This window comes from Muscardinus avellanarius, assembly GCF_963383645.1.
Source record: "Muscardinus avellanarius genome assembly, chromosome: 13".
Classification (NCBI taxonomy): domain Eukaryota; kingdom Metazoa; phylum Chordata; class Mammalia; order Rodentia; family Gliridae; genus Muscardinus; species Muscardinus avellanarius.
In genome coordinates, this window is record NC_137799.1 from 68,319,371 (window position 1) to 68,345,148 (window position 25,778).

At 42.4% G+C, this 25,778-nt stretch overlaps 2 protein-coding genes across 3 annotated transcripts in view; one reads left to right on the forward strand and one right to left on the reverse strand.

The window, feature by feature from the left end:
- The window catches only part of CDC37L1 (cell division cycle 37 like 1, HSP90 cochaperone), a gene marked incomplete at both ends in the record, with an annotated part of 30,080 nt that extends 25,460 nt beyond the window's left edge, over nt 1-4,620 (reverse strand). Inside the window, one exon of the mRNA XM_080709440.1 lies at nt 4,489-4,620. Within this exon, the coding sequence (XP_080565566.1) occupies nt 4,489-4,620 (132 nt within the window). The remainder of the gene's footprint in view (nt 1-4,488) is intronic.
- A 15,887-nt stretch (nt 4,621-20,507) lies between these two features.
- Nucleotides 20,508-25,778, forward strand: part of SPATA6L (spermatogenesis associated 6 like) — a gene marked incomplete at both ends in the record, with an annotated part of 43,876 nt that continues 38,605 nt past the window's right edge. Inside the window, 2 exons of one of the 2 annotated variants that reach the window (XM_080708843.1) lie at nt 20,508-20,546; nt 24,613-24,750. In XM_080708843.1, coding sequence (XP_080564969.1) covers nt 20,508-20,546; nt 24,613-24,750 — 177 coding nt within the window. Of the gene's footprint in view, nt 20,547-24,016; nt 24,182-24,612; nt 24,751-25,778 lie in introns of those variants that run through there. The other variant, XM_080708842.1, reaches the window with a different exon arrangement.

Genomic DNA, 25,778 nt, shown 5'->3' on the forward strand with positions numbered 1-25,778 from the left:
CCATTTTTTTTGCAACCCTTGGTACATGGAAGGTCTTAATAGAAATTTCCATTTATAAATGGGTGTATCAAACAAATATCTTTTAATCCTAATAAAAATAGGCAAGCCAGCGTGGTGATGCACGCTTGTAATCCCAGTATTTAGGAGACTGAGACAGGAAGATTGCAGGTTTGTGGCCAGCCTCAGTTACTTGGTGAGACCCTCCACAACTTGATGAGACCCTGCTTCAAAATAAAGGATAAAAAATAGGGCTGCGGGTATAGCTCAGAGATAGAACATCCCTGGGTTCAATCCCCAGTACTGGAAAAAAAAAAAGGCAAAGTTATTTAAAAAGGTATAGGGAAGTAGAATGCTCCTGTGTTCAATCCCCAGTACCAAAACAAAAGTTCCAAACTTCCCTGATTCTGTTCTACTCAGAAACAGTAGTAGTTTTAATATACTTAATAACTATACATAAAGCAATGTGATCGATGTTTAATTATTTATACACCTTGGCTTTATAAAACAAAAGCTGAAGGCAGGGTCTTCAGGATTTCTTGGCTAACTGTAGATCAACTTCAAACTCTATTCAAAATAACCTCTCTCCAACCTGTTCCCCTATATAAAACACTATTCAAACCTTTTTAATTTTACACTTGAATTATACAAATACAGTCTGTCTTGTCCCATGCCATTCCTCACTCTACTAGGCTGTAAGGCTGTGGTGATAGTTCCAAAAAACACCACCACTCTACTAGACTATAGTGATCTTTAAATCCAAATTTAATCATGCTATTCATTCTTAAATCTTGGAATACAGTGCAAATCCTGTGGCATGGCATGGCATTTATGATATCATTTCCTATTATCTCTCTAGACTCAGTTCCAGTTACTTTGTTTGGTTATCCTCCCACCCTCAACCTGTCCCCCTGCCCATCCCCTTAAATATGTCAATCCTCCTCATGCTAGGTAACTCCCATCTCTATTCCAAAATCTGACATTACCTAAGATTTTTATTTGTCATTCTCTCCCTACCCAAGTTGTGCTTCTTTCTTTCTTTCTCTCTCTTTCTCTCTCTCTTTCTTTCTTTCTTTCTTTTGTGGTACTGGTAATGGAACCTGAGGGCATTCTACCTCTAAGCTACACTCCAGCCCTATTTTTTATTCCTTATTTTGAAACAGAGCCTCACTGAGTTGCAAAGGGCCTAAGTAGCTGAGGCTGTCTGCGAACCATTACCCTCTGGTCTCAGCCTCCCAAAAGCTGGGATTACAAGCGTGTGCCACCACACGCAGCTTTGCACATTTCTATAGCGTTTTTTTTTTTTAATTTCCAAATTACACTTTTTTTTGCCTTCTCAATTATCAACTTCTTGAAGGTCTGGAATTCAGTCAATTTTAGATGAATAGTGCTTCAACTTCTCTGAATAGAATGGTAGTGATAAAGAATTCAGAGGTAAATAGTAAGCAAGCCCTACTTATTAGCTGAATTTTCAGGCAAAGATTTCTACTGGGGCAAATACAGACACGACTGCTATTCAGATATTTTATTTACTCATTCAGCAGGTCTGGAGCCCAAGTACCATACACTATATCTTTACATAACCAAGTAAAACATTTATTTTTATTTTTGCTATCTTAAATGGGATCAAAAATAACTTGAGACTAGCTATGCTTAAAAATGGGGCCAGGTGCTGGGTGCAGTGATGCACACTTATAATCCCAGTACTTGGAAGGCTGAGACAGAAGAATCGCAGGTTTGTGGCTGGCCTCAGCAACTTTGTGAGATCTGTTTCAAAAATAAATAATAAAATAAGGATGAAGGTGTAGCTTGAAAGTAGAATGTCCCTGGGTTCAATCCCCGGAGGCTGGGAAGTACAGAAAAAAGCTACAAAACTTAATTTGTAAAAAGACAAACTAAGCCAGGACTGGTGGAGAACGCTTGTAATCCCAGTATTTGGGAGGTTGAAACAAGATGATTGCAAGTTCAAAGCCAGCCTCAGCAACTTACCAAGGCTCTCAGCAACATAGTGAGACCCTGTTTCAAAATATGAAATAAAATTGGGCTGGGGTTTATAGCTTAGAGGGAGACTGCCTCTGGGTTCAATCCCCAGCAACAACAACAAAAAAAAGACAAAAAGTAAACCAGGAAAGGCAATATGGATAAATAGAATATTGTACATTTTCAAATTATGTGGAAGCAAATACTTATTCCTCAAATCAAAGCAATTCTAAAAGACCATTTATATTTAAATTCTTCTCCACAGACAACCCAGACACCATTTGGCCCTTAAGGAAAACTATCCAACATGTATGCAGATGACTAAATAAAGTATTAGGTCTTATTTTAATCTGTGGACATGCTGAGGTCTTCGAGAGACATGATTTGTGTGTGTGGTACTGAGGGTAGAACTCACAGGCTATACTCCGGGCTATACTCCCAGACCTATTTTTATATTTTATTTTGAAACACGGTCTCACTAAGTTGCTGAGAGCCTCACTAAGTAGCTGAGGCTGGCTTTGATCCTGCGCAATCCTCCTGTCTCCCAAGTGCAGGGATTACAAGCATGCGCCACCACGCCCAGCTTAAGAGAGACATGATTTTTAATGGACATAAATTCTGAAAAAGCACTGTTTAGCATTAAGGTCTACTAATGTAACTTTATATTTAAAAATTCTCAAAAAAGACCTCTATATTCCAATCTGCCTTAACATTAATTAGACCTCAGAACCATACATCACTTATTACATTAAGATGCTGAAATTCTTCATATTTGGTAAAAAACAAACTGAAGCTTTTTGAAAGGTTTTTTTTTTTTTTAATGGCCATTGATTTGATTAAGCACTTTATTCTTTCAAATACTACAATCTCAAAATTTAAGTTCTAAGACCAGCACAACAAACCAAGTAGATTTGTAGTAAACCTATGTAAAACACTTAGACTTAGTAATTACTTTGCAAATTTTAAGACCATCTGCAGGTACTTTCAGTTAAATCAAACTTTATAGTACATCACAGGATGGGTTAGTGTGGTGGTAGGAAAAATACTGGACTAGGAATCATAAATCCTAGTTTTGACTAGTTATGGCCCCAGGGAACTTTTAATGAAAGAGATAAGCCTATTCACTTCTAAAATCCTTTTCACCTAAATGAGTTTATAAATGAACAAGTACAGAATAAATACACATTTTTATTATTAGTTTGTCTTAGGTTACTTTTGGAATTCCACCACAATGCACTGAAATTCTTGAGACTATTTTTCTTTTCTATAGGCCTTCAAAATTGACAACGGCAACTGCTGTTCATTCTGTCTCAGTAATGCATTATGTGCTCATAACCCATTCTGTATAGAAAGATGACACCACTGATCCATAATTAGTGGGTGACTACTGACACATCAACTCTTATTCTGCCTCACTTTCCCAGTAATGAGCTGGCCGAAGTACAGACTGTGGTTATGAAACAACATTTTTCTCTAAAACCAACTAACTCCATTAGTTGGACATAAGATTGATGATTTTACACTTATCAGCAAGCAAGTCAAATCGTTTATCTTCACTAAGACTGAGCAAAATGAGATTTGAGGAAAACTGCTATTAATTCTGTTATGGTCTTATTGGACCCAATTTGCAAAAAGCCTGCAAGGCAGACATCTATTATCCATTTCATTGAACATATTAGTGTTTTGTTTATGCTCCTGAAATATGGTTCAAGACAACTCACGTCGGGAGAAAAATGGGGAATATGTGATGTATGCAAGCAGACCCTAAGAAAGGACCCAGACAAACCCTAAATGGTATGTAACAGTCTTTATAAGTTTTAGAAATAGGAAAGCTGGGTTGAAAGCCACAAGTAGCATCAAGGACCTAAGCGAAAAGTCTGAAAGGAAGGGCGAGTCTGTGTCTTTTCTCCAGGATATGTTTTTACTGGAGAATGACATGAAGCAAAACAAAAACAAAAAAAAAAAAAAAAAAAAACAAAGCAGCAGAGGAAAAAATAGTCTTGCCAATGGCAGGGGTGCGCCAGCATCAAAAGCAAGGTTTACGGAATTTATTCAGATGTCAACGTGGGTGAAAGAGCAAGTGAAATCTTTGTCAGGACTCAGGGTAACGTTTCAGTACACTCGCTCACTTTCCTTTCAACTGTGCACAAGTACGCTGGAGCCTTTAACAGAATAAAGATTTCGGATAAAAGCAAGCACGAGAGGACAAAGGGTCAGTGTTACACAGCGTGAGCCGCCCCCAATCTGGGCGCTGTCAAGAGGTGGGAGGAGGAGGGACGTTTTACCAGGGGCGAGCGGAACTCATCCAAGGTGAGCGAAAAGGTGTGCGTGGAGGCGGAGGTGGGGATGCACACGCGGCCGTCGCCTCTTCGCTCCGGAGATGCTGCCATAGCGGCGAGCCGGCCTCGGGCCCCGCCGCTGGGCGGGCGCAGGAGCGGCTCGGGGAGACGCGGCGCCCTGGGGGAGGCACAGCATCTCCCCATCCCCCCGCAGAACGCGGGGCCCCCTCACCTGGGCGCCACCGCCCGGCAGCGGCGGGCAACGGGGAGAACCGGGGGACATGTCCAAGTCACTCTCTTCCTCGGCCTCACCCCCGGCCCGGGCGAGGCTCCAGGGTCCCGGCGGCGGCCACGGTTGCTCCATGTCCCACTGGCCCCGGCCCTACAACCGCCACTGCCAACGGACCTGGCGTGAATGGAAGCTGCTGCGCAGAGCCAGCCGCCCCAGCCGGCCGGGGCCGTTACCCACAATCCCCGGCTGGCAGCGACGCCGACGCACGCCCCGCGCAGGCCGCCGGCGGACGGAGGAAGTACTTCGCCTGGCGCGTCACTTCCGGTGGGCGGGGCCGCGGGCGGGGCCGAGGGGCTTGGTCACGGGGGCGTGGCCCGGGTGAAGTGGTGAACTGCTGGGTGTGAACCTTCCTGCTTATTAAATCTCTGAAGTCTTTCGGGGATACAAGCTTCGCCGGTGAGGAGACGAAGTTTTTTTCGGCAGTGTCAGATCCTTGTTATCAAAAAAGTGTTCTCCACTGTAAACAGTGGATCCTGATCGCCCGGAGGTGATGATCGACCTCACTTTGTGGTTCAAAAGCTGCTGCTCTTCCTAGTACAATGGATGCATAAGCCATCAGTCTAAGGCGAGGTTGGAGAGGGAGAATTTTTAAAAACGAAACCAATTTGCCTCTCATTTCGGATTACGAGCAACCAGAGTTCTGCAAAACTTGGCGGGAAGGACACCCAACATAAAGTACTGGAGTGAACAAGGCTCCAAAAAATTAAGATGTGTACCCACCAGTAGCAAATGTATAGGAAAGGTGCTCTGTAATCCTTCAGATCCTAAAGATCTCTGCTCTCAATCTCCCCCCAACACACACACACACACACACACACACACACACACACACACCTTTTTTTTTTTTAGAAGAAATAGACCCAGCATACCTGAGGCCTGAGGTCACACTTATTTTGTGTGTACTAGAGATTAAACCCAGGGATATTCTTGGAGCTACACACCTAGCCCTTTTTAATTTTGAAACAGGGTCTTGCTAAGTTGCTGAGGGGCTTGATGAATTGTGCAAGCGGGCCTCCAACCTGTGATCCCCCTCAAGTACATAATTACAGGTGTGAGCCACCAAATCCAGCAAGGTCACACATTTTAAGAGGAGGAAGAGCTAGGATCCCACCAAGAGAATCTAACTTCAAAATCTGCATGTTTAACAATAAGGCCTTGCTGCCCTACTAACTGTTAGAGACCTAAATAAAAACAGTGAAGTGCCACTTTTTCACTCCATTAGATTGGCAAACTTTTGAAGTTGGTTAGTAGTAAATATTGATCAAGACACGGGGAAATGCTGTTAGTATGTTATTTGTATAACCTTTTTGTAAGATTAACTTGACTACATGAGAGGCTTAAGTGCTTCCATTCAGCAATTTCACTACCAGAAAATTATCCCAGTTAGTTTTGCACCAATATCCAAAGATTTGTCTACAGAAATGTTTCTCCCCCTTTGTAAGAAAAAGCCAAAAAATCGAATTGCCTAGCAATAAAGGAACTTACTTAAGTTACAGCTTATTAAAACAATGGGCCACACCTGTAATCCCAGTACTTGGTGTCATGGGCAACACGATAACTTCTGTGGGTTCTTGGCTTCCATGGTGAAAAGAATTTCAACACACACACAACCAGTCTGAGATAAAGGCTGAGATTTTAATTTAAGCAAAGTAAAGATACACGTTCAGAGGCACACAGGCCATTGTGAAAGAGCGGGGAGAGGGACAAGGGCTGCAAAAGTTGCCCCTATATGGCCCAAAGTGGCCCCAAATCGCTCAAAATGGCTTAGAATAGCACAAAAAAGAATGTTTCCAAAATTGCAAAGAGCTCTCCTCAGAGCTGTACCTTTTTTTATAGGGCTTACTAGAGAAGGGGTGGCCAAGTCACATGGGATGGCTGCCTCTTTTTTTTAAGCTTTCTGGTTCACAAAAGGTGAGACTTCCTTTGAGCCAGGACTTCTCCTGGCTGTTGGGGTGGGGTATGGGGCTCTTTTAACAAAATGTGTGACTTTATTTATTTTTGTGGTACTGGAGGTGAAACCCAGGGGCTTTTCTACCTCCCAGACCTATTTTATACTTTATTTAGAAACGGGGTTTCACTAAGTTGCTGAGATCCTCACTAAATAGCTGAGGCTGGCTTCAAACCTGTGTGATCCTTCTGTCTCAGCCTCCCAAGGGCTGAGATTACAAGCATGCACCACCATGCCCAGCAACAAAAAGTGTCACTTTTTTTTTTTTTGGTGGTACTGGGGTTCCTGGAAGCCCTTCTATCTCCGGGCTACACTCCCAGACCTATTTTTTTTAATTTGGAAACAGGGTCTCCTAAGTCAGCGCCTGCAGCTGGCTTCGAACCTGCGCGATCCTCCTGTCTCTGCCTCCCAAGCGCGGGGATTACAAGCGTGCGCCACCACGCCCGGCAAAGTGTCACTTTTTTGAGAATATTCCTGGAGGGGAGCTGAACTTTGACAAAAAGTGAAGCTCAGATTTAACTACCTCAGAAATTTTCTGAGCCAGCCCATTTTAATTTAAAAGTATGGGCCTACCTTCTTGAGAATAACTAAGGTCTGTTATCCATTAACCAAAGAATTCAGATTTTAAAACCATATTTTCCCCTTTCCTTCCCAATTTATCTCCTTTTTACCTAAAATTTTATTTCTTCTATTCTACCTCATCATTGGAGGCTGAGACAGGAGGACCACAGGTTCCAGGACCAGCCTCAGCTACTTATTGAGGCCCTCCACAACTTAGTAAAACCCTGTTTCAAAATAAAGAATAAAAAATAGGGCTGGGGATGTAGATTAGAGGTAGAATGCCCCTGGGTTCCATCCCCAGTACTGAAGAAAGAAAGAAAGAAAGAAAGAAAGAAAGAAAGAAAGAAAGAAAGAAAGAAAGAAAGAAAGAGAGAAAGAAAGAAGGAAAGAAAGGAAGGAAGGAAGGAAGGAAGCTGGACGTGGTGGTGCATGCTTGTAATCCCAGCATTTGGGAGGCTAAGACAGGAGGATCATGGTTTGTAGACAGCCTCAGCTACTTAGTGAGGCCCTCTGCAACTTAGTGAGACCCTGTTTCAAAATAAAGAATAGAAAACAAGGCAGGGGGTGTAGCTCGGAGGTAGAAGGCCTCTGGGTTTCATCCCCAGACCCATAAAAGAAGGAAAGAAAGAAAGAAAGAAAGAAAGAAAGAAAGAAAGAAAGAAAGAAAGAAAGAAAAACTGGCAGCAACCACAGCTAGAAGAAAAGAAAGGAAGCAAAAACAGCTCTCATATCTATAATAAAACTACTTCTCAGAAGCTTCTAGTGACTTCCCCTCCTTATATCTCATTGGCCAGACTGGCTTCAATGATGATTCATTTCCTAGAGTTGGATACATTGCCACACAAACAAACCAAGGTTCTGGTACAAGGCAGAGAAGAAGAGGTTATGGCTATAAAGATACACGTTCAGGGGAAACACAGGCCATTGTGAAAGAGATAGGTGATGACATTGTTTGCCTTAACTATTTAAGTTCCTGTGCAATCTAGTGGCAGTGTAACTCTGTGTGTGTGTGTGTGTGTGTGTGTGTGTGTGTGTGTGTGTGTGTGTGTGTAGTACTGGGGATTGAACCCAGAGGCATTCTATCTCCAAGCTACATCCCCAGCCCAATTTTATTTTTTGTTTTGAAACACAGTCTCACTAGGTGGCTGAGCCTCTCACTACTTGCTGAAGCTGCCCTCTAGCCTGCGGTCCTCCTGTCTCAGCCTCACAAGCACTGGGATTACAGGTATGGCACCACGCCGGCTGACCAGCAGTGTAACTCTTGAGTGGGTGACATCTCTTAACCTCCTGCCTTCCCCTCACTGGCCCTCCCTTCTAAGGGCCAGCTCTATTGATTTTTTATTTTATTTTATTTTATTTTATTTTATTTTATTTTATTTTATTCTATTTTGCCTCCTCAAGCACACCAGCTTCTTTCCTGACCTTAGGCTTTTACATTTGATGTTCCTTTCACCTGGTGTGACTCTTTAAGTCTTGCCAGTGGTCAGGCTTCTCTTCTCAGATTTTCAGTCAAATGTCATAGCTATAGGGACCTACCTAGACACTGAATCTAAATTAGATTCTTATTCCCTCTCTACCCTGTAACCTTCTATCTTACTACTTTGAATATTTGCTTCTTGCCACTCATCATACTCTTATTATCTTATTTGTGTTCTTTTCTTGGTGCTAAAGATGGAACCCAGGAACATTCTACCTCTATATCACTAATCCTATTATTTTTAAATTTTATTTTGAAACAGGGTCTCTCTAAGCTGTGGAGGGCATCGCTAAGTTGCTAAGGCTGGCTGAAAACCTGTGATCCTCCTGTCTCAGCCTCCCAAGTACTTGAGATCACAGGTGTGCGCCGTTGGGCCTGGCTGTGTTCACTTATGTATTCAGTGTCCTCTCCCACGAGAATGTAAGCGCCAAATGAACAGAGATTGCTTATTCACCCTTGTTCCTAAATTACCCAGAACAGTGCCTAATACTTAGTAGGCGCTTAGTAACTATTCCCTGAATAACTGGATGGAAAGCAAAATGAATGGATTGATACGAGGATAAAGAGAAGCATGAAGGGTTAAATAAAGGCAGAAGAGAGTGAAAAAGGAAACGAAAGGCGCATATTTTGGTAGGAGATGAAGGAGTAGATACAGTGTTATCAGACATAACCTTATCTTGAGCCCCTGCTGACTTCGGGGTCTAAATCTTAATGCAGGTACAGTAGACACTTTTTTTTTTTCTTACAAGTTTTGGACCTTAAACATACTCGTCTCTTATTTTTTATGTTGGGAAATAAGTACAATTCCTTAGAAATTGCTTCATGTCAGCTGAGTGTGGTGGCGCACGCTTCTAATCCCAGTACTTGGGAGGCGGAGACAGGAGGATCCCAGGTTCAAAGCCAGCCTCGGCTACTTAGTGAGGTTCTCAGCAACTTCGTGAGACCCTGTTTCCAAATTAAAAAATATAAAATAAGCTGGGTGTGGTGGCTCATGCTTGTAATCCCAGCATTCAGGAGGCTGGGGAGGATCACGGTTCATGGACAGCCTCAGCTACTTAGTGAGGCCCTTTGCAACTCAGTAAGACCTAGTTTCAAAATAAAATAAAAAATAGGGCAGGGTGTATAGCTCAGAGGTCAAATGCCCCAGACATATATGCCCCCCACATATATATATCCCCAGTCCTATTATTTTTTAATTTTTAAAATTTTATTTTGAAACAGGATCTCACCTAGCTGTGGAGGTCACCACTAAGTTATTATATATAATAGATCTGTGAGTGTAGCCCAGAGGTAGAAGGCCCCTGGGTTCCATCCTCAGTAACACACACACACACACACACACACACACACACACACACACACACACTGCTTCATGTCATAATTTGCCTGCTATTCCCATAGAAATAGTGCTAGGCAGCTGAAATATGAAGGGGCAAATTAGTTTTTCTGAGTAGAGATTATTTTTATTTTTATTTTTTTATTTTTATTTTTTTGGTGGTACTGGGGTTCCTGGAAGCCCTTCTACCTCCGGGCTACACTCCCAAACCTATTTTTACATTTTTATTTGGAAACAGGGTCTCCTAAGCCAGCGCGCGCAGCTGGCTTCGAACCTGCGCGATCCTCCTGTCTCTGCCTCCCAAGCGCGGGGATTACAAGCGTGCGCTACCACACCCGGCTTAGAGATTATTTTTAAATGAAAGGTCTATGTAGTACAAAATGCCCAAGAGCAGTCCTTGAAAGGGGTCTATGGGTCAGCATCGTGTAAGTTTTTAGCTTATAAAAACCAGTGAATCAAAACAATCCAAAAAGTACTATATAGTAGGACTCATGAACTCTAATAAAGTTTGGTAAAGCAGATCCTATGTGTGGGTTCAGATCTTAAATTACTTCAGGATTGTTAAAATTAATCAATGTAATTTTATTCCTTCCTTGGAAGCTTTTCCTATACTGGGGAAAATTCTGAAGAAGTTGTACATACTTAAAGAAATACTCAAATTTCCAGCTCCTGTTCTGAATGCAGAGAAGTGTGTGTGTGTGTGTGTGTGTGTGTGTGTGTGTGTGTGTGTGTGTGTGTTACTGGAGATTGAATCCAGAGACATTCTACCTCCGAGTTATACCTTCAGCCCTATTTTTTTTAATTTTTTTATTTTGAAACAGAGTCTCACTAAGTTGCAGAGGGCCTCACTAAGTCTCTGAAGCTGGCCTCAAACCTGTGATCCACCTGTCTCAGTCTCACAAGTACTAGAATTACAGGCATGTGCCACCTGGCTCAGAGATAATGATTCTTATAAGACAATGCATCTTTTTTCCCATTAAATGGATTTCTCTCTCAATTACCTTAAAGATTTATACATACTAACCACATTAAGTTGCTTATCTACATTTAAGGTGAATAGCTCCACCATATTTTCTATTTATATGTATGTGAGACTTTTATCAAGGAGAATTTTAGAATGATCCTAACAAGAATCCTTTTAATGAGCTATTTTAGGACTGAAGGCGGTCCACAAAGGTTCTTTTTTTTGTGTGTGTGTGTGGTACTGGGGTTCCTGGAAGCCCTTCTACTTCCGGGCTACACTCCCAGACCTATTTTACACTTTTTTTTATTTTTGGAAACAGGGTCTCTTAAGCCAGCATGGCTGGCTTTGAACCTGCGTGATCCTCCTGTCTCCGCCTCCCAAGCGCGGGGATTACAAGAGTGCGCCACCACACCCGGCCACAAAGGTTCTTATTTAAGTACGTGTTAGTTTTTCATTTCTGTTTGTTTGTTTGGTGGTACTGAGGAATGGACCCAGGGGTATTCTACGTCTTTGCTCCATTTCTAGCCCCATTTCATTTAAAAATTTTAAAATTTATTTTAAACCGGGTGCGGTGGCGCACTCTTGTAATCCCAGTACTTCGGAGGCTGAGACAGGAGGGTTATGCAGGTTAAAGCCAGCCTCAGCTACTTAGTGAGGCTCTCAGCAATTTAGAGAGACCCTGTTTTACTGAAATTATAGGCATATACCACCATGCCCAGATACATGTTGAATTTTTTAAAAAGTGTTATTATAGCCAGGTGTGGTGGCCTATGCTTGTAATCCCAGTACTTGGGTGGCTGAGACACGAGGATTGCAGGTTGGTGGCCAGACTCAGCAACCTAGTGAGGCCCTTGGCAACTTATTTTGAAACTTATGTTTCAAAATAAAATAAGACTGGTGGTGTAGCTCAGAGGTAGAATGTCCCTGGACTTCATCCCCAATAGCCCCTCAAATTAAATTAAGTTAAAGACGTTATTATTATAGCCGGGTGTGGTGGCGCACGCTTGTAATTCCAGCATTCAGGAGGCTGAAACCGGAGGATCGCGGTTCTCAGTCAGCCTCAGCTACTTAGTGAGGCCCTCTGCAACTCAGTGAGACCCTGTTTCAAAATAAAGAATAAAAATAGGGCAGGGGGTATGGCTCGGAGGTCAAATGCCCCTGGGTTCCATCCCCAGACCTGCAAAAAAAAAGTTATTATTTTGGTGTGTGTGTGTGTGTGTGTGTGTGTGTGTGTGTGTGTGTGTGTGTTGCACTCAGGGCTTCACACATGCTAAGCAAATGCTCTACCACTGAGCCACACTCGACCCCTGTCCTTTTTATTTTGAAACAAGGTCTCACTAAGATGCTCAGCCCAGCCTCTAGATTGAAATCCTTCTGCTTCAGCCTCCTGTGATGGGATTATAGGCATCTACCACCAGCTGTGAATATTTTTAAGCACACAAAAGTATGTAAGTACAGAAACCTCAAAAATCCATCACCCAGTGGCAACAAATATCAAGATTTTTACATATTTGCTTCATCTATTCCTTTTATTCCTTTGCTAAATACTTGAAAGTAAAATCTTAGCATTAGATCACTGTATCACCTTCTACCTTAATATCCATCTCTAAACAATATTTATATATGTCTTACACAAATTCAAGGGCTTTATCATACCTATCAAAATTATTTGGTATTATCTAATGTCCAAATCATTATAAAATTTTTTTTGTGGTACTAGGGATGAAACCCAGGGGTATTGTACTACTGAGCTACACCCCCAGCCCTATTTTTTAGTCCTTTATTTTTAAAAACAGGGTCTTGCTGAGTTGCAAAGGGCCTTGCTAAATAGATGAGGCTGTCCACGATCCTCTGGTCTCAGCCTCCCGAATACTGGGATTACAAGCATGCACCACCACGCCCGGCTCTCAAATTTTCCTAATAGTCTCAAATGTTCTATAAATTGGTTTGTTCAAATTAAGGTGCCGACAAAGTTCACATTACATTAGGTTAGTAGGCCTCAATTACTTTTTACTATAAAGCAGTTTCTCTTACTTCTTCTCTCTACCTTTTTTTTTTTTTTTTTTGGTGGTACTGGGGTTCCTGGAAGCCCTTCTACCTCCGGGATACACTCCCACGGGCTACACTCCCAGACCTATTTTTTTTATCTTTTTATGTGGAAACATGGTCTCTTAAGCCAGCACGGCTGGCTCCGAACCAGCGCGATCCTCTTGTCTCCGCCTCCCAAGCGTGGGGATTACAAGTGTGCGCCACCATTACAAGTGTGCGCCACCACGCCCGGCCTCTCTGCCCCCCCCCAAAAAAAAATGCCTCAACATTGTTGCGAACTAAGATGGTTGTCCTATATTAAAAGGAGGATCAGTACGTGGGATTACATTAAATTGAAGAGCTTCTGTGCAGCAAAGGAAACTATCAAGAACCTCAACAGTGAGCTAACAGAATTGAAGAAAATTTTTGCCAACTATTCCTCTGATAGAGGACTAATATGTAGACTATATAGCGAACTCAAGAAACTCACCACTAAGAAAACAACCCAATAAAAAATAGGCAAGTAAACTAAATAGTCACTTCACAAAATAGATTCAAATGGCCAATAATTATGTGAAAAATGTTCAACATCATTGGCAATCAGAGAAATGCAAATAAAAACTACCCTGAGATTTCACCTAACTCCAACTAGAATGGCAATCATTCAAAAGACAAACAACAACAGATGCTGACGAGGATGTGGAGAAGTGGGGACTCTAAAACATTGTTGGTGGGATTGCAAATTAGTGCAACCACTTTGAAAAAACAGTATGGAGGATTCTCAGAAGAATGAGAACGAACCTACGACATGATCTGGCAATACCACTTCTGGGTATCTACCCAAAAGAATGGAAACCAAACTACCAAACTAATGCATGCGTATCTATGTTCATAGCTTCACAATTCATAATTGCCAAACTATGGGACCAATCAAGATGTCCATCAACAGATGATTGGATTACAAAACTATGGGATATGTACACAATGGAATTTTACTCACCATAAAGAAGAACAAATTACATCATTTGCAGGGAAATGGATGGAACTGGAGAACATTATGCTAAGTGAGATTAGTCAGGCGCAAAAAGTAAAAAAAAAAAAAAGTCACATGGTCTCCCTAATATGTGTAAGCTAGGGAGAAAAAGGGTCATAGGAGAAAGAAGGTCTAGACGAAGAAGAACCATAGATGAGCAAATAAGGCAACCTAATTGAGGGGGATGGGAGGCAGGAAGAACGAAATACAAACATATCAAAGTCAATCATTAAGTGAAACATGAGAAGGAGGGAAGGGGAGGAAATGGGGTGGGAATTGGGGAAGGGCTAAATGAGTGACATGTGCATGTATGCCTCCACCATATATACCCCATTAAGATGTATGACTACAATGCACCATTAAAAAAAAAATGCTGGGCATGGTGGTGCACGCTTGTAATCCCAGCATTTAGGAGGCTGAGACCTGATGATTGTGGTTCATAGATAGCCCCAGCTACTTAGCGAGGTCCTTTGCAATGCAGTGACATCCTGTTTCCAAATAAAGAATAAAAAATAGGGCTGGGAGTGTAACTCAGAGGTACAATGCCCCCTGGTTCCATCCCCAGTACTGAAAAAAAAAGGTTGACGTTTAATATTGTCAATAAGCAGGCAATATTCCAGGAAGATAGTTTTGTAGTCTGTGAAATCACAGTATTCATTAATTAGATGAAGAAAGAATGTTGGACTCTACATGTATGTGTTATTGAAAAAATAAGTATGTGGCCACTAGCCATAGGTGTATCATGAATTGTACATTCTGCAAACCTCACCTCCCTAGACCTTCATTTTCTGTAATAAAAGTATTTTGAATACCATGTAATAGCTTCTGATTTTTTCAAATTCTGTGATGTTATTATAATCTAGAGGAACAGTTTTCAAAGGATGAGCTGAAGACAGGTAGATATTTACCTGAGTTAGGATTTTCTTTATAAACTTCTGCAAAGATTATTTAAACAAATTAAATTCACAAGCAAAAAAAAAAAGAATGTCCCACATTCTAGATATGACTGTCTGCTTCCTTGTGGTGTTAGTAATACATTCCTCTATCCCCCATATTTAAGTGAAGTTAGCACTAGAGCGTGATGCCCATTAGAACATGCTGTAATGATGGAGATGTTCTTCTTGTACTAATACAGTATTCACTACCCACATGTGACCATTAAGCACACTGAATGCCACTAGTGCAAACGAGGAACTGAACTTTAAAGCTGTTTAGTTTTCGTTCACTTAAATAGTCACATGGATGTTTAATACATATTGGACAGTACAGCCCTGGTAACTTGATTAGATTCAAATTCAACTTAGCAAAGTGCTTCACAGGTGCTTCCTAAGAGGTATATGATGTTATCTGCAGTGCTACGTGGTGTTACTAGGACTGGTTCTTCTCAAGTAAAGTTTCCCCACAGGATATGACTAACCTTTTTCTTTTTGTGGTACTAGGGATGAAACCCATGGTGTTCTATCACTGACCTACACCATCAGCTCTTTTTTATTTTTATTTTGAAGGAGTCTCATTGATTGCCACACACTGGCCACACGGTCCTCCGCTGTCAGCCTTCCAAGTATGGGGATTATAGGTATGTGCCACTGCACCTGGCAACATTAACTTCTTAAAAAATAAATATAGAGCTGGGCGTGGTTGCACATGCTTGTAATCCCCGCGCTTGGGAGGCTGAGACAGGAGGATCGTGCAGGTTCGGAGCCAGCCGCCTGTACTGGCTTAGGAGACCCTGTTTCCAAATTTAAAAAATATAAAAATAGGTCTGGGAGTGTATCCCGGAGGTAGAAGGGCTTCCAGGAACCCCAGTACCACCAAACATAAATAAATATAAATAAATAAATAAATAAATAAATATAAATTTTTATCTTCCTGCAGCTTGTTAAAACCAAAGAAAGAGCCCAGTGTAATTCACTGAACTCTTTAATACATTCATAATAAAAGTTAGAAAGGTAAAATTTTCAAATTTTCTTCTATGTATATCAGACCGTGAGGAAGCTAAACTGTTAAGAACATATTAGAGAAAGATTCTGAAGGACAAATATAAGACAATGGTTTCTTGGGGTCTGGAGGCTGGATCTGTGCTTAAAAATAAAGAAAAAAACCCCCAGAGCTCTGGAAATACACTCCTGCTGAGGTCATCTAGATTGTCTCATGCATTTATTTCTTTTTTTCCCCAGCATGCATTCCTCATAAATGCTGATGAATAACTCATTTGGAACATCAATCTGCTGGTGTTTTTCTCACGTGCTAATGAGTAATTCACTAGCTCCAAAGATTGTATGGCTTAACAAATCAGTCCAGAGTCCAGAAGTAACTAAATGGCTTACAGTGAGGCTTGGGAGGACTTTCTAAATAGTCACTTATGGAGTACAACCGCCCTTGGGGAGACAGCTAGCTTGACTGGAGGTAAGGATGTGATAGAACTTCTTTCTTTCCCTGCGCTGTGTCAGGTAGCCCCCTTTATTTTTATTTATTTACTCATTTTTTGCCATATACAGGGGACTTACGGCAGGATAGAGGGCTCAGCATGCACTGAGCAGTGGCCCTAAAATCTGATTTGACTAATTTTATACTTCCAGATTCTGAAGAAAGCTATATAGGCTCTCGTTCCAGAACCTCTTGCATTTGCAAATGCAGGAAGGGTTGGCTATCATTTCAGCAATATCAGGACCCCTGAGATCGGCAGAGATTAAGGAATTTTAAAACCCTGCCCTGGAGGCAGAATCAAAGACACGCTTGCATGGATATTTTCATGGCATGCAGCACGTATGGTGCAGGCCCAGAAGCTGAAGAAATTAGCATTTTCTCCTTCCTGTATTTTCAGATTTGTTTATTTTCTATTGTTTTATGTTTTCTGCTTGCTTTAATTTGTTTTACTTATTGAATTAGATTATACAAGTTCTTGACAAAAATGTTACGTTAAAGTACCTAAGGATATTTAATAAAAAATAAGTTTCCTCTTTAGCTCTCTACTCCAGATCCCCTTCTCAGAGAGGCCTAGTATATTTTTCAGGAATATTCTAAACACACACACACACACACACACACACACACACACACAAATATGTATATATCCACACAAAATATTCTTCTCTCTCATATGTCAGTGTATTATATTTTTGTGCCCTCTTTTTTTTTTCCTTTTTAGATCTATATTTTAGAAAGTTTTTACTGTTAGGACTTATGGCTCTGATTCATTTTTTTCCCATACTGTGTAATATTCCATCATGTGGCTAACTCATAACTGATTTAATCAGACCCTACTTAATGAACAATATGTTGGTTTTTTTGTATTTTTTTCTTACTGTAAATGGTGCAGCATATATCTTTATTTTCAGGAAGGTATTCCAATGGAAATTTCAGTAGTGGAACTGCTGAGTCAAATGAAAATTTTTGACAGACATTATCAAATTGCTCTCCAAAGAAGTTATATGTAGCCAGGCATGGTAGCCCATACCTATAAACCCAGTATTTGGGAGGCTGGGACATGAGGATCACAGGTTTGTGGCTAGCCTCAGAAAGTTAGTGAGACCCTGTTTCAAAATAAAAAATTTAAAAAAAAAATAGGGCTGGTGGTATAGCTCAGTGATAGAATCCCCTTGGGTTCAATCCCTAGTACCAAAAAATAAACAAACAAACAAAATAAAGCTGGGGTTGTAGCTCAGAGTTAGGATGCCTCTGTCTGAGTTTAAAACCCTGCACTTCTCCCCATACTCCTTCTGTTATTTGAAAATGAATGTTTTAATTTTATGTCTTATCATTAATTTTCTTGATGAGCGAGGTGGCACACACTTGTAATTCCAGTATTTGGGAAGTTGAGACAGGAAGAATGCAGGTTCATGGCCAGCCTTGGCTACTTCGTGAGGCCCTTTTGCAACTTAGTGAGACTCTGTTTCAAAGTAAAGAATAAATAGGGCTGGGAGAGTAGCTGGGTTCAATCCCCAGTTTCCCTGGGTTTAATCCTCAATTCTACAAAATAATTAATAATGATGATGATGATGATGATGATGATGATGATGATGATGATGGAAGATATCAGCCATGATTATCTGAGTGTTTTGTTCTTTACTAATTTACTTTTTGGAAAATTCCCATTTGGGACAAAGTTTTATTTTCTCATCCAGGGTCAGGATATGAGTAGGATATACTGATTTCTGCAGTGCTTATGTCATTGTTGATTAAGGTACACTGCAGAAACACTCTGCGAACAGAAGTGATGCCTACACAGGTAATGAAGCCATGGTTTTGGAGTGGTAAGAATCTAATTTTTGAATGGCTTTGCTTGGCTTTCAGTAGAGATGGCAGACTTGTTGCTTAATTTCTTTGCAAGACAGGCCAGAGGTATTGCATACATAGCAACTTCTGTATCTCCATGGCATGAGATGGAACTGACCATGGTGGGGGGAATTAACAGACTATAATTTTTCTTCATCAATTCACTTAAAATCCCCATAGGCTGACTGATTCTTTATCATTTGATATATTTAGTTTATCCTGATGTGTTAAGACCTTCCATTACCTATGAATATTAACCCCACATACTGGCTTGATCATCTCTGCACTTGACATCTATTCCAAGATATTTACTGATACACTAGTTACTTAGGATATAAATGCTTAGCCATGCTGAGTTCACAGATTATGGAGATAGAATAGTCAATAATCACATAAATAAATTAAAACTGTATTGTGGTAATTGGTCCAAAGAGGATACGCATTACGCATACACACACACACACACACACACACACACACACACACACACACACAAATCCAAACCAAACCAAACAAACAAACAAACAAAAAAACCAGCCAGAGAGTTGGAAGGAAACCAGAACAGGGTTGGGCCATGAAACCAAACAAAGCGAATCTAATTATATCAAGAGTTAAAGACCAGAAAGAGCATATGATGGGACAGCCAGTGCACCTGTGGGGATCCATAGGATGTCTATGTTGCTGGGACAGTGATGTGGCAGGGCACACCTGGATTGAAACATGACTGCTCTCCTTATTAGTTGGGTATCCTTGGGTAAAGGCTATTTGGCTTTAGATTCTGCATCTGTAAAACAGGGATTATAATATCTCCCTCAAAGAATTACTGAGGGGATGAAATGAATTAGCATATGTCATGTGCCTAGCTCTTTGTAGGTTTCCCCCCTCCATTAAGCCTCTTGCTACTTATTCATAAATCTGTTTTGATTGCCACTGTTTTTGATATTTAATATTGGTGTTGGTGACTCACTTATGAGCATCATTGACAGGTCTTATGCCAGTAAACTGTTACAAAGTGACAAATCTGTTTTCTGGCCACTATAGAGAGCCAGGCACCCACCTGTGCATCTTTTGGCATAAGGGGGGGGGTGTGGAGAGAGAGAGAGAGAGAGACAGACAGACAGACAGACAGACAGACATATCCCTTCCAGGGAAACCGAACTCCAATTATTGAAACAACTACCCAATTCTTCTCTGGGGACATCTTTTCGTATCATTTCCAATTGTATAAATCTTCAATGCAAAATATTAATAATAAGTAACAACACTTTTTTCAGAGTAGCATTGGCTCTCCCAGATTATTTGGATTGGTTAGAAGCAACCACTATTCCTTTCCTTTCTTCATTTTTAAAAAATCAAGTACAATGAACTAAAAATGTGATATCACTTGCCCTTGTTCTGACTGCCACCTCTGATAGATTTTTACAGTGTGACTGTGGCCCTGGCAAGTCCAGTAACTAACTACCCACTGGGAGATGATGCAATTCACTGCTTGCCTTAGATTAACCACACCCCAGGAACGGCCGAACAATGCCAAGGGGACACAGACTGACAAATATTTCTCTATTACTGCTAACACGGGATACCTAACTTCTAAACTTCGTTAGGAATTATCCTTGTATTTCTAATTGGCAAACATTTCTTGTTATTGACAGTGACCGTGTTTTCCAAGCTAAACACGAGGACTTCACATTTAATAAGCAAGAGAGTACATTCAGGGACAGGCAACCATATTTAATTGAAATTGCTATTCCAATTCCAGTGCTATTCAATTCCAGCGTCACGTAGGCACTTAAAAATGAGTAGTACTTCAATTGAAAGGGAGCTATGATCCACTTTTGGAATGAAAACAGCAAACATTTTAACATAGCGATTCGGGCCAAACAGCTGTGGGGGAGGAAAAAAAAAAAAAAAAAGAAAGAAAGAAACCCAACCAACCAATCAACCAACCAAAAACCAAGTCTCTTAGCAGGCCCTGACCCGCGCCAGCACGGAGTGCGTCCCCGGCTGGGCATTTCCCGCGCGCGCGCCCGTGCGTTCCCAGCTTCACCATGAGCGCGCGCCCGCGTTCCGGGGTCGAAGGCAGCGCCTTTGAGTGTCCATGGCAACGCGACGCCGCTGCCTCCCGGAAGCTCGACACTCCAGCGCGGGCTGTGAGACCCAACCCCGCGGGAGGGACCCGGGCTGGGGGAAACGCATGGGGGAACGACGGGGTGGGGGCTGGGGAAGCTTTTGGGAACACTTGCTCCAGGGATTATTGAGCTAAAATAAGAAAAATTGGTTCAAGAGTCGGTACCAAAGGATCTTGTCATCTCAGTCCTTTAACCCACGCAGGAAGCTATGCCTCTGGAGGTGGTGGTGGAGCTGCAGATCCGAGCGGTAAGAGACCAACCAACCTCCCCTTCTTCACCGAGAGTCCCACTTTTAAAGGGTCCCCGTGTCTTTCACCACCCCTTAATCACACTCACACCTCCTAATCTTTGTCCCTAAGATCCACTATATTTGTTTTCCTGGATTTCCTAATCTTTACTCCAAGTAAGATTTCCTTTCCTTTTTTTAGGATAACCCTTTGTGAAAAGATTTTAAAACTTCTTTAACCAAAGACCAATTTTTAAAAGCTCTGTTACTTTTAATTTGGCACCTTTATGAGTCAATCAAATATTTTCTAAGCCATTTCCCTTCGATGGCTTTGGCTTGGTAATTTCAATCAAAGCAGAGTCAATGGGTCTGCTAATGTTCTATATCTATGTGGCGACTGCATCTTGCATGAGGTGCTGGGGCAGAGTGACTTCTGTGTCCTTTTATGTCAGCTTCCATTTCCCAGTCTTTCCTCTGTGACAGACTGCCATGCAGCTTTGCTTCCAAGCTGCCAGGGGCTTTTCTAAAAGCCTTGAGACAAACACCATTCTAACAGTCCACTGCCCTGAAAAATCTGGTTAGCCACCTCACAATTGGCTAATGCTGAGGTTTCATCATACACATAGCTATGAAACAAAGGTAATAAAACTTTGCTGCCGGGTGTGGTGGTGCGCACTTGGGAGGGTGAGACAGGAGGATCGCATAGGTTCAAAGCCAGCCTCAGCTACTTAGTGAGACCCTGTTTCCAAATAAAGTATAAAATAGGTCTGGGAGTATAACCCAGAGGTAGAAAAGCCCCTGGGTTCCACTCTCAGTAACACAAAAACTAACTAAATAAAAAATAAAGCTTTGCTACTTTTGTCCCACTTTAATGATAGTGAATACGGCCAGGCCATGTCAGTTATACTGCTATCAATAACAAGCTCTCACACATGTTCAGCAAAGGGAAGAAACCCTAAGAAGCGGAGTGCTATCTCTCCCATCAAGGCAAAAATTCAGTTTTCGTCTTACTTCATTCAATATATTGGTTAACTTTATTTTGATTTTTAGTAGGCATTTCTCAGTGTACAATTAACAAAGAAATCAGTTTTCTATTCTACAGTACTTAGGGTGCTCCAGAAAGTCAGGTGAATTGATCTGTGCTTTAAAAGTCAGCAAACTCAGGTCCCTACAACTCAAAAAGGGAATTCCAGAAGTATAATTACAGACTGGAAGGTAAGCCCTCAATATTCTGACTCAGGGACACAGCAAGAGGAGATACAATTGCTTTCAAATACCTGGTCTGAATATAGTTGCAATTAGAAGGAAAGATCTCCTCTAAGGTTAAACAACAAATCTAAACCCCTTAGAATGCCACAGTTTGGCTGATTCAGTGAGAGAAGAGGTAGACACTGTTCTGGGTGTTGTGAGAATGCAGATGATTTTAGTAGGACTCTCTTTACTTAGGACTCTGTTAGTTCTTCAAGTGTGCCCCTCACTCTCAGAAAGTCCATGCTTCTTCCATCAGAACCCACTTAGCACCGCATTTCTACGTATCAGTCCATAATCTTGTATATTTATTAAATGCCAGAATAAATGGTCATGGAGATTACCTGAAGACAACAGCTCCGTAGGTAATTTAAAGGTCTTCTTTTCAGGGAGAGTAGCAGTTAAAGCCCATACCTTCTTCACTCTTTCCAGGTCAAATAATAATGAGTAGGTGGTCTTTGGTCTTATGATTTGGAAGACATCAGAGATTAACAACATTAAATGCAAAAGTCAATGTAAATGAAAATTTAGGTGTTACACCTTGTGCCTGATATAACAGCAGGCTCCCCTGATGAATTTCAAGTTTAATACTGTTAAAGTATGCAGTATACAGAAGAACAATTCCATGTGAAAAATTATAGTATCCAGGGTCATCTTTGTGGTACGTATGAGAAAGCATATGTACTTACATAGAAAAGAAGTTATTTTCCCATTTCCTTACTGGATGGAGGGACATTATTTTTTATTCCGTAGAGCGGATGGGCAGCAAGGTCCCATCTCTTGCCATACTGGTCATTGACATAATATGTGGTCAGCCTGCCCCCAAACTCTCAGTTCTTCTAACTTCCCCAGCAACTTAGCTTCTCTGTCCTCTTTAATGCTGTGCTCTTGGTTGTCAACAGAATTATGCAAGCCCAAGTCTCATACTGACTTTTGTGGGCACTTCAGACATGCCCACCTGTTAAGTGTTTCTTTTTAAAATAAGTGCTTCAAATGCTAAAAGACAGTTAAAGAATAGTGGAAAACACATCTCTGAAGATCTTTTGAACCGAGAGAAAGATAAATACTAGAATCTCTTTCCTCAATGCCCAATCCACAAAGATGAAAGTTAATAAAGTTAAAAATCTTACCACGAAGATCAGGATTAAGAAGAAATCTTCTCGATTGTGGCAGCAGATCTTCATGGACTGAACTAAAAAAACCTATGTCTTACACTTTTAAAATACCGTTTAAAATCTACCTCAAGAAAAGGATTAGGATTAGTACGTGGTTTATCTGCATGTATTCCCGGAATGAAGACCATGTTTCTTTCTCAAAATTAGATTTACAAGTGATATATTGGCATGGGATTACTATACAACATGAATCTTACTGTCAGCTTTAAAAAGCAGCAACCATATAACCACCCCAGCTTGGTTTCTTTGCAGTTGTCCTGGAGATATAAACAAGTGTTGAATAAATGTATAATAGAGGGATTTTTTTTTTTTCTTCCCTTAACTTGGGAAGTTCAGCACTGGCCAGCATGTGCTCTGGCCTAGCAACACAGCAAGATGGTGGGACACCTGAACTCCCAAAGAGGCTTGAAATGTCTGACTGGGGCGAGTGGGCTGGCGGCTGCTTTAGGCTGGCATCGACTGTGGAAACCTTCGGACCTCCTCGCGCCACAATCAATGAGATGGTGTCACTGCTGATTCCACAGTACAAAGAGGACCGGAGCATTGTGGGGCGACAGCCAGAAATAGTCCACGATGCTGTACTGCATGTAGCCCAGAAAAAAGCCAAAAGCCACATCAGTGACATTGTGCCTCCCCAGCAGGACCCTGGAGAGCCCTAAGACGAAGGCCCACAGCACCACCAGAACCCGCAGCGGAATGGCCAGGACCAGGTGGTTCAGGATGAACCGCGACACCAGGGCGGCCCTTGTGGCGTGGCCCGAGGGGAAAGAGTACTTGTCCACCGAGAGAGTGACAAACATGTCCATCTGATTGTGGGCCGGGCGGCGCCTGCGGACCAGCCCTTTGATCAGGGCCACCAGCAGCAGGTCCAGCAGCAGCGAGAAGAGCAGGTTCATGAGCACCTCGCGCCCGGCCCAGCTGTCGCTCCTGGATAGGCAGTAGAGGGTGCCCAGCAGCCAGGGGATGCCGTGCCCCGAGATCTCCAGCAGCTTCATGAGGGGCCGCACGCTGCCCCAGGCCGAGCTCTCCCCGGCACACACCCCCAGCTTCTTGGACAGCCACAGGTCGATGGCCAGCAGGGAGCGGAGGGCGATGCCCAGGAAGGACGGGTTCAGGTCCATGCGGTCCTCCTCGGGCAGCGGCGGCGGGGCCGCCTGCGGGGGGCTCGCGGCGGCCGGCGGGAAGGAGCCGCGTCGGTGCACCGGGCTCTCGGACGCGCGCAGCCGGGCGCAGGTGGGGTCGGCGCCCGCGGCGCGGCTGCTGAGCAGGGACTGGAACTCGAACCTGCCGCCGCCGCCGTGGGCCGGGCTGCCCGGGCTGCTGCTGCTGCTGCTCGAGGCGGGGGTGCCCAGCGGCCGTCCCTCGACGCTCCTCCGGGGGCTCGGCATCGCGGCGGCGCCCACCCGGCCCGGCCGCCCTGGAGGTGCCCGGCCGCCAGCCGCTTCCGCTTCCGCGCCGCCGCCCGCGGGGGAGGGGGCGCGCGGGTGACACCTGGCGGAGGCGGGGAGCCGGCGCTGCAGCCTGCGGTCCGCGGGGCCGGCCCGGGCGGGACAGGTGAGGCGGGGTGCTGATGGAGGCGGCTCAGGGGCCGCGGGAGGTTCAGACACCGGGCCTGTCCAACAAAACGAACGCGGCTGGGTCTTTTTGTTTTGTTTCTTTTTAAGATTTCTTGCCCCGGAGTGTTCCTGCCCGACAAGCAAGATGTGTACCTTGGGATTTACCTCTTGAACCAGTACTTGGAGACCGACTGCTTTCCCTCTGCGTTCCCTATTGTGATTCAGCAGAGCATGCGATTCGAAAAGGTGATCTTGACTCTTTCTCGTTGGGGGTTTGCTTTCTGAAGATAATTCAGTAGCTCATACATATTCTCATATGCAGTCCTTGCAAAGTTATCTTGCAAGTTTCCTTTAATATAAAATTACCCAAAGGCTTTTCGGCATGGCGCAAAACCATAGACTTCAAACCTCAGGGAAGACTTGCTTTTGCTTTGCAGGTCCCAGCCAACTTCTGTCAATCAGTGCTAAATACCCTGGTCGAGGTTCTCTATTCTTGGAACTCCCATGGCATTTTCTAACTGGAGCAGAGAGAGCATTTCTCAATGTTCTTGGAGGTGTTAGAGTTGAATTACTAATTTATGAAAGGGATTATTAATACACTGCAGACCTTAGAAAAAAAACTTCCCTAGACCCAGAAAAGTAACAACAAAAAAACTATAACCAAATTATTTAAATCTTGAATCTGAAATCCTGCAGGAAGACAAGAAGCCTCTTCAGATTTACTGAGTTTTCTAAGGCCTACCTGGCTTATGTACCTACGGTTGTAAAGGCTACATTCCATTCCAAGCTCAAAAAAAAAAAAAAAAAAAAAAAGGATGCACCTAGTCCAAGCACTACTCATCATCTTCCTCAGTATTTAGTATGATATTTATTTTATTACTCTGAACTCACCTAGAGTGATTTGTGTTTTGAATTTGGAGATAGAATCAGTTTTAACCTTATAAGACTACTGATTTTAGGAACACCTCAACAGCGACACTGAGGAGATCTGGGGAGAGGAAAGGCATCAGGGTAGAACATCACTTTTGAAGGTCTGGAAGGTGTTACCCAGAATGTGACCTATTTGTTTTGGCCGGAGGATGGGGAGAGAAGATGAAGATTGATTTATACAAGGGCCAGAGTTTTATGTTATATATTTATAAATCACAGCCTATTAATTTAAATAAAGAATATGCCAAACCTGCTGGATTTGAAAGAAGAAATAAATGACTATTATCTTTTTTTTTTTTTTTTTTTTTTTAGTAATGAGGATTGAAACCTGGAGCATTCTATTT